The sequence below is a fragment of the Epinephelus lanceolatus genome, chromosome 12 (genome assembly GCF_041903045.1).
Source record: "Epinephelus lanceolatus isolate andai-2023 chromosome 12, ASM4190304v1, whole genome shotgun sequence".
NCBI lineage: Eukaryota > Metazoa > Chordata > Actinopteri > Perciformes > Serranidae > Epinephelus > Epinephelus lanceolatus.
In genome coordinates this window covers 27,649,212-27,658,504 of record NC_135745.1, presented here as the reverse complement: position 1 = coordinate 27,658,504, position 9,293 = coordinate 27,649,212, and the positions used below count along the sequence as shown (strand labels likewise).

The following is a 9,293-nucleotide window of genomic DNA, read 5'->3' as shown; positions in this document are numbered from 1 at the left end:
ACAGGTAAGAGGAAAAATATGACACCCTACTATCATAAGTCTCTCCATCCTCTGAAAGTTACAAAGCCAACTGGGAAAAAGAAATATCAGATGACACTCAAACAATGCCAGACACTTTCTCATACAATATGAAACACTATTCAGACTCCAAAATACACAACATATATCCAAATGTGTCACCAACTTGTGATAAATGTCAAACCTCAGAAGCAAACCTTTTATCACAGCTTTGTCTTGTGCCCTAAAGTTGCATCATTTTGTCCGATGTCTTCAACAGCATCTCAGAGATCATTAATATTTCACTAGAGGCAGAACCTATATTTATCATTCTGGGTGTATCTCAAGCATTAAAACAACTCTCTGTTGCCCAACAAAAATTCCTCTCCTACTGCATCATTACGGCAAAAAAGCTATCGGTAATGTCATGGAAAACCAGCACACTACACTTGGAATGGATAAGATATGTCCTAAAGGGCAGACTCCCAGTTCAAATAAACACAAGAAATTTGTGCTCTAGACAAAGGATCAGCGCTCAGTGAATAACCTCCTAAGCCCTATGATAAGATATTATGGCAAGGCTTAACTATACAGACCAGTGAGCAGTGATAACTAGCATGTCTTTGGGGTCATCAGGTGGGAACCTTCTTTCACCAGTGTTTCATCTAGTTGGTCCCACGACACCTCCAGGAGGCTAGACAGTGTTCTCTGGCGTCCCAGAGACACTCTCCTAATGCCAGCTCTCACTGCTCCCCGCACCAACCCAACAACCTCCTTTACCTTACTTACACATGGCTTTCTCAGCCCAAACAGCACCGCCACCTTCAACAAACCCAGGCTCCACTGATGCGAGCTCCAGGTAGTGACCGTGCCAATACTACCTTTCCTAGCACATTCACCATACCCTATTTCACACACTACATAGCATAACTCCAATATAAGCTAAAGTTAAAGGAGATAGAGAAGCTTAACTCACAGGTTTTCTCAGCCCAAACAGCACTGCCACCTTCAACAAACCCAGGCTCCGTTTATGCGAGCTCCAGGTAGTGACTGTGCCAATACTACCTTTCCTAGCACATTCACCATACTCTATTTCACATGCTACATATCATAACTCCACAATATATCCTCCAGAGACCCTGTGTCCTCATATGAGGACATCACATTTTGGGTTTACTTGACCTTATACTTAATTATACTGATCCCGACCCAAAAGTGGACAAAACCTGATCACACTTTATGGTTAAAACATGTTTATTTATGATTAATAATATTTGTAGTTTGATATGGCAACAAATGTAGCCATTTTTAGCAACAAGCTAAGATGCTCTTAATTAGGATGTACTCGTTTGAAGACATTGGGACTTTAGTGTTGTCTCGTTTGAGGACTTAATTATCATTGACAATGTTGATTTTTTTATACTTATTGGGTACTACTGATCCCAAATAGCTAGGAGAAATTAAAAATGCCTACCAAACAAAAGTTCAGGTCTCAGGAGGATATCACAATCTGGCAACCTCTCATATCACACCTTGCACAAAGTACAGTTCCTGAGTTGTAACCTGCTCTTCTACAATATCCCATTCTGACTGAGACAAGGGGAATGGATAAGGGAATAGGGAAGTCCTGTATCTGGACTTAGATTCCCTTTATTTACTTAATGCACATTTAATATACACATGTTTCATGATATATGTCGTTTCATCTTTGGCTCAATAAAAATACTTGGGGAAAAAAAGGAAAAATATACAGTTTGTGTTGTGCAGGATGTTCTTCAAAAAAGCCATCTTTGGCTGCTGAAAACAGGAGAGTCCTCAAGTCAGACATTCAACTTACAGCCTATGAATCTCCTTGGACTTTGTAATGTTTAAATTCCCAGACCATGACATCATAAATTCATTATACAAGCAGTTAATAAAGCTTCATTAACTCAATGATAAATGCCCTCTTGTGGTATTGGGATGAACTGTTCCTTTACGTAAAAGGAGCTGAATAATACTGACTCAAAGAAACACACAGAAGTATTTTTTTTTTATCTTCAAAATCACTTTTATTCCACAATTTATTTCATCAGGTCTTAAGGCACCCTGAAGAGATGTTACAAGTTGGTCTTTCAAATGTGGGTTCCTTTTAAGACTGTGTAAACATAGCTTTGAATAAGATAATTTCCTGTAAATCTTTGCTTAAATTATTTCTTTACAGTGCACAGACATTGTGTTGTGTGACAAAAATACAGTGTGAATTAAGTAAATATGGTAGATAGTGTATATATATATACATTGAAGAGTAATAGATTGGCAGACAATCAGATCAGACAGGCTGAAGAAGAGAGAAAACTAACAAACAATCTTTGAGACCCAGATAGATATACAGATCACGTAGAGATATACAGTACATAGTTACAGTGGACTTTTTATTTTTCAGACGCTTTCCCAGCGCCTCTCCGCCTTTAAATCTATTTTTTTTTTACACTGTACCTTCCTGTGTGTGTGTTGCCTCAGCCACCATCACTACGCAGCACCCCCGCGAGGTGGAGCGAGACAACTTATCTAAGTCCTGGACAGCTCACCCACTTGTTGGCTATTGCAGTGGAGAGGTGAGTAAACAGGAAGACGGACAGACAGACATACATGCAGACGGACAGACAGACGGCACAAGACTGGGTTGTGGCTACGCGGACCACAACACAAAGATCTATCTATAATTCCCTAAATATGGTAAGGTTCACAATGTATTTATATGTAGAAAGGGAATTGGCATTTCATATACAGGGATACAGTGGCTATACTTGATTATCAAGGTACGTTCCTATGAAGTCTTTGTGATGTGATAATGTGAAATACTCTGGATGTGTCTGGCAATGTTCTACTTTCTCAGATATACTACACAGCAAGATAAAAATTCTCTCGTTACCAGCGATAATACAGTCGTTCATACAGTTTGGAGAGATGAGAACAACACTCTCTTCCTGACAGCAGAAAGATCTAAAAAACATCTTTAAAAAAAAGTCAGCAATTACACAACAGCTCCACATGGCTTGGTTGCAATGGCTATAAGTTATCTAATCACATCGAAACTAAAAAAATAAAAATCATAAACAACTGAGTGAAGGATGAGCAGTGCAACAGGTGAATGAAAGGATGGACGGGGTCAGGAACAGAGCCTGCGTCTTTGATCTTTGAGGAGATCATGAAGGAAAGAAGGGTCAATAGTGTCAGCAAAGCAAAACATTCAATATCTGTGACTGGCTTTCATATCTGCATCAAACTATTTGGCCACATCCCCAAAATCCTGTCTTTGTGACGTATTTGACACTTCCTTCCTTCCTTTTTAAAAAATTAAAAAAAAAAAAAAATTGAAACATAAATCCTTAGCAAATGTCGGCAGCCTCTGCATCTGGTTTCCTTTTTACCGACCGTCTTCTCCTTTACTCGACCACCTTGATCCTGAAGGTAACGCGGCCCAGGAACTTATCCCTTTCGTCATTGTTGCGGAGGTCGGAGCCGTCTACTCTGCACTCCACCTGCAGCTCCTTGTTGTAGTCCTCCTTGGTGAGCAGCAGCTTCACAGCCACGAGGGGCTGCACATAAGTCTCCTGCATCAGGAAAGAGACAGCCGGCTGTCAATAATACATCGAGGTGAGGATGTAAGCCGACATGATCTGCAACCCAGGCTCAAGAATCAATGTTGCCATTGTACGTTTCTGCAAATCACAGATCTGTCACTTTGTTTCACCAACGCTGTGGTCAATGTGTGATCAGGTTTGGGCACAAAAACCACTTGGTTATGGTTAGGCAAATATCAGCTTTTGGATTAAAATACTCATTTGGGGAGCACAATCCCGTCAGGAAAAGCAGCAAAGGGTCACTAAAAAACATTATTTTGTTATTTTTTGGTCTTGAAGAGTGGTTTGCAGCTTAGCAGGCATCTCGTGCCCAAAAAACTATGACAAGATACTAAAAAAAGCCATTGGATAAACAGCAACGTTTGCCACAAAACACCCACTGAAAAATGTTGTGGTGACTTGCTAAAAAACAACTGGTCTTGTTTGTTGGTCTCGAATAGTGGTCTGCAGCTTGGCAGGCATCTCATGCCTGAAAAGCTGCTGGAAAAACTGCGACAGGTCGCTTAAAATACCACTGTAGAAACAGTGACAGATCGCTACAAAACCCCCACATCTGATGTCTGGTGTAGGAATGCTGCCATGACCAACCAAAAAAACCAACAGTCTCTCAAATCGAGGTCTGCAATAGTCTGCAGCTTGGCAGGGATCACATGCTTAAAAAAACACTTGTGATGAACTGTGATGGGCCGCTAAAAAAGCAGCTGGAAAACAGCAATGGGTCACTACAGGACACCCATGTTTGGTGCCTAAAAAGCAACTGGAAATGCTGCCACGACTCCCTAAAAAAAACAAAGGCTCCTTATTTGTCAGTCTCAGGTTTGTGGTCTGCTATGGTCTACAGGACGCTAATAAAATAGCTAGAAAAACATTGACGGTTGCTACAAAACACCTATGTTGGATGCTTTAAAAGCCACTATATACGCTGTCGTGACTCACAAACAAAAAAAGGTCTTGTTTGTTGGTCTCAAATAGTGATCTGCGGTGCTCTGCAGATTGGCAGACATCAGAGAGCTGCAGGATGCTGATAAAGCCACTGGACGTTCACTACAAAAAAACCCTGGTTGGTGACAAAAGCCGCTGTAAATGCTGCGATGACTCACTACAAAATAACCAGTCTAGTGGTCTGTTGGTCACAAACAGTGTTGTAATGCATTTGTGGTTTGCAGAGACGTACAGTGCCAGCATTTCCCTCTGGTGCCTTTGCTGCCATCTGACCATGATGAATACTTACATGGGCTTTCTTGCCGTAGTAGGGGAAATACATCTTATCAATGCGCCCCTCACTGGGGAAATACTGCATTTGAACTGCGCTTTCTCTCTGCATGGAAGAACACGTGTTAGTCAGTGTGAATTTCACATTAAATGAAATGCTTATTATGTTAAATTAATAGCAAGTGAGACATTTTTCCAAGATCACATGAGACAGGACTTGAAAAAAAGGAAAAGCAATGGCCCTCTGTTTGTTAGTGAAGAGATTTAAATGGCACGATGTGCTCTGTGTTAATCTGCGAGAGGACATTTGTGGCTGAAAATTGCGCCTATTAGATTAAAATGACTTGGAAATGGCACTAGGATGGGTTTAGAGGCACCTGTGTAATGACTCGTTACATAACATAAATGTGTTACTGGCCTTATCCTGAGAATTTACATATTATCTTACCCTAAAGCCGTCAGTGACAGCATGCAGAAAGAAATCGGACACAAAACACAAACAAAAAGAAGGGAAAAAATGACAGATCAACAGAAAGAAAACATTGACACTGTTATGGTTATCAGGGCTTTTTTTATGAAAGAAATGAAAAAAATAGACATACAGTACAAGCAAGTAGAACATGTATAGTATAGTGTGGAGAAAGACGTTTACTTTTACTGTGCAGTTGATGTAGGGATCCCCACGAGGCTTCAGGCCAATGATCTAGGAGGTGAGGGAAACAGGAGAGGTTTAGGCTGCTGCATGTGTGGCACCAAAATTAGAAATTAATCAAATTAATCGTTTATTTTGGGAACTGTCAGCAAGCGAGTAAACGAATGGAGATTAGAAGGAAGGAAAGGTTGAAAGACAGACAGAGATAAAAAGATTTGAAAAGGAGTGAAGCAATTTTTTCCAGTGATTTTCAGCTCGGTGAAAGCGGGTGTTACCCTGTTCATTTTCAGCAGCACGCAGGGTTTTCCCTCAGCATATCCAAAGGTGCTGTCAGAGAGGCCGGAGCACAAACTCAGAACGCCCCTCTTGAAGCGGCAAGCTTTCTTTGTCATGACCTCGGTGTCGTCCTGCAGGAAGTACTCTCCTTTGGGGCAGTCCTCATTCTTCTCCTGCTCTGTATCATTATATCCTGAGAGAGAGAAGTCAACGGAGATAGATTCGGGTGAATGGAAAGAATGATTGGAAAAAGCTCTGGGAGAAGGAGAGTGGAATTTGTTTTATTACAGCCAGTGTTCAATATGTTTTAATATTAATTTCTTGAGAGAAGTGCACTCACTTTGCAGGAAGGACTCCAGGTGTTTGACATACTGGTCGTACTTGTTGTGGTCAGATTTGTTGAACGCTATATCCAATGAATTCGGACGAATCACCAACCCTGCAACAAAGGCATAAAGTAAACAGAGTAAATGATTCCCAGCTGGACAAACTAATGCACAGCCATCATCGAGGTTTGTCTCGAGTTACAGCCTGACGAAGAGGATTCTCTAAAACAAGCTCCATGGCTGATATTATACAGGAAGAGACTTCAAAATAGATCGATACAAAAAGCAGCTGTAATGTTGCACATTATTGTGACAGCATCTCATTGGTGCGAGTATGAATAATGAATGCTCCAAACAGAAATGCTGCCAGTTACAGTTGCTGAAAGCCTTGTTCCTCCACTGTGCTGCTGAGAGACACCAACCTGGGTAGGGAACGCGGTCCCGGTACTTCGGCACATAGTCATCCAGAGTGAGCAGCATCACCCACATGGTCAGGGCGAACATACCGGCCAAGAAACAGTAGAAAACCAGGTAGAACAGCAGGATGAGGGCTGGAGGAAGTCAGAGGAGCAGAAATAGAAAAGAAAGAAGACATAATGAGAGAAAGAGACAGAGAGGGGTCATGCATAATTAACTAGGAGCTTTAACTACACACGGACAAATGCCTTGTGAGTTTCTTCGTCTGCGTGCCGGAGGAAATTGTCATTTGTAGTGTGCAATCCCTTTGAGAGAAACCATTTTGGATTAAGGGGGGGAAATGTGCTGCTAACAAATCTGAGGCCATTTTTTCACAGGAGACCCCTCAGTGTCAAATCACACAGGCTTTAGGGATGACGCTGCAGTGCTGAGAGCATCTCATTTAGGCACAATGCAGAGGGAAGAAAAGGAGGCACGCTCATGGAAACATCTGACTCAAAATGGTTCACCACCATCCAGCCTGCACAGCACAGATGCCCTCTAAGTTGACAAGAGAAAAAAAAAGGGATGGACCCCTCAGCTTCCTGCTGTACATCCCCCCTTCCTCTCATTCCTCTCCAACAGTATCCCACAATGCACCTGCCTAGTGCGTGAAAGGGAGAGAAAGAGGAGAGAGGGAATCCCATTTGACCTTGACAGGCATGCTAATGTGGGCGGCCATGCAACTGCAATGGAGCATCCCACTGCACAGCAGCACAGGGGCCCAGGCAGCCTGACAGCCCGCGCTAGCCTATAGGAGCTGGCTGCTGGAGGGAGGGTGCTGTGTTACTACCTCACTCTGGAAATAACTGGGGAATCATTACATAAAATGTATGGCCTGATCAGCTATGGATACAGCTCAGGAATGCTGTGGCTCACTCCTCAAATCTGATTAGGTAATGAGGGCTTTTAACAGCTGGAGTCTGCACTGTGAATCCTGATAAATGCAGATGAAACATGAAAAAAATCTCTGGTATTATGATTGATTATCAGCTGATTGGTCATTTCTGCCTATGCAGCAAACAGAGAGTAGTGCACACCTTTGATAGCATCATTCGTCTTGGTACAGGCTTCTCCTTTACACCTTCATGTAGGCCTATGATGGCTCCTCCGCTAATCCAATATCTATATGGCAGTCATTTTAAATCATCCATGCATAGACATATATAAAGGCTATACATTCACATCTTTAAATGCTTTGAAAATGACAAGAAGGAGACATCAGATGAGGTGAAAGCCCCGTGAATGTCATCGCACATCTCCTGACTGACTGCTGTATAACGGGGATCCTTACCCCAGCTGCTGGCCGTGCGACCCAGCAGCTCCCCGGTCCTCGGGTTGTAGAAGGAGTCCTTCCAGCTTGACGTGTTCTCCTTGTTGGCCGGTTTATCTTCGGTGCTCGCCATGGTGATATTTATATTATATTTGTGTGCTCCCAAAATGCGCGGTGTCTTCTACCTTTTAAAAAAAATTGCAGAAAAGGGCAGCGGGCGATGTAATGAGGCGAAGAAGCCGGCGAGGCGGCGGTGAGTGGAGTGGGCGGTGTAGAGAGAGAGGGAGAGCCGAAGGAGAGAGATGCTCTGGTGGAACAAAAAAAAAAAAAAAAGCCGAGAAGGGGAAGGTGAGGAAAGAGAAGAAGAAAAAAAAAATCAGTGACGTCCACACAAGCCCCGTCGTGGCAGCTGATGCAGTGCGACCAGATGGATGTACATTGGCTAATGACGGAGAGACGCACGGAGACGCACCGTTACGCGCAGAAATTATAAATAGAGCGCACATTTATCCTTCTTATCATCATTTATATTATAATGGCCGCATGCGATTGGGAACAGGATGGATATCCATTTTATAATAGAATGCGGGATCCTTCAGAAAACGCAATAAAATGTCCCATTTTCAGTGTGAAACCAAACTCAAGGCAATCTATGGGCCTGATAAAAGGTATTTTTCGCCTTCAATGGCATGTGTGGGTGTAGATTTCAGGGGGGAGGGACGCCATCCTTAAAGTTTAGAACATGCCAGCCCCCTCCATAAAACATGAAAGGTTCTGACCACATTAAAGACATTTACACCACAAACTGATGCAGGAAAGGCACACATTGGTGCATAAAAATTCACCAGAATGCAGGAAATTAAAGGTCCAGTGTGCAGGATTTAGGGGGACATATTGGCAGAAATGGAATATAACATAATGCGTATATTTTATTTAGTGTATCATCAGCTGAAAATAAGAATAGTGTGTTTTCATTACCATAGAATGAGCCTTTTATATCTACATGGGGAGCGGGTCCTTATCTATGGAAATTGCCATGTTGCACTAGCCTGGAAGTCCAGACCCAAATCTAGAAAGATTTAGGGTCTGGCTATGAGTAATGAAAATGGCCCAACTCAAGGGGCGGCACCAAGCATGCGTTTGAAAATATCACTGCACACAATTGGATAACACTATGACCAATCAGAACAATACACGGGGTGACATATATGCTTAGCTACCAGCAGAGCTAACTGGTAGATTAGACTCATGCCATATCCGGTCGGCAAAACAGCAAAAACGCCCTTCTTGCAAAGGAAAGATTCGAGCGCCGTTTTCTGTTCCTGTTTTAGAGAAAAGGCCAAGTCTAACTCGTTCATTGTAGTGGCCAAAGCCGTTTCAAACAACTGGTGTTCAACCGTGGCCATCTTGCAATGAGCAAATTCAAATTGTGCTCTTGCGAGAACTCTGGATTTCCAGGGTAATGTTGCGCTGCC

At 42.6% G+C, this 9,293-nt stretch overlaps 1 protein-coding gene across 1 annotated transcript; it reads right to left on the bottom strand.

Annotated features, from left to right (window-relative positions):
* Window positions 1-2,022: 2,022 nt before the first annotated feature.
* On the bottom strand, window positions 2,023-8,215 carry atp1b3a (ATPase Na+/K+ transporting subunit beta 3a). The gene is made up of 7 exons (XM_033650339.2): window positions 7,840-8,215; window positions 6,512-6,640; window positions 6,104-6,202; window positions 5,763-5,956; window positions 5,488-5,538; window positions 4,855-4,941; window positions 2,023-3,593 (listed from the first exon to the last, which is right to left on the bottom strand). Exons 1-7 carry the CDS (start codon window positions 7,949-7,951, stop codon window positions 3,426-3,428), a joined length of 840 nt encoding a protein of 279 aa, XP_033506230.1. The 5' UTR covers window positions 7,952-8,215; the 3' UTR covers window positions 2,023-3,425.
* Window positions 8,216-9,293: the final 1,078 nt, after the last annotated feature.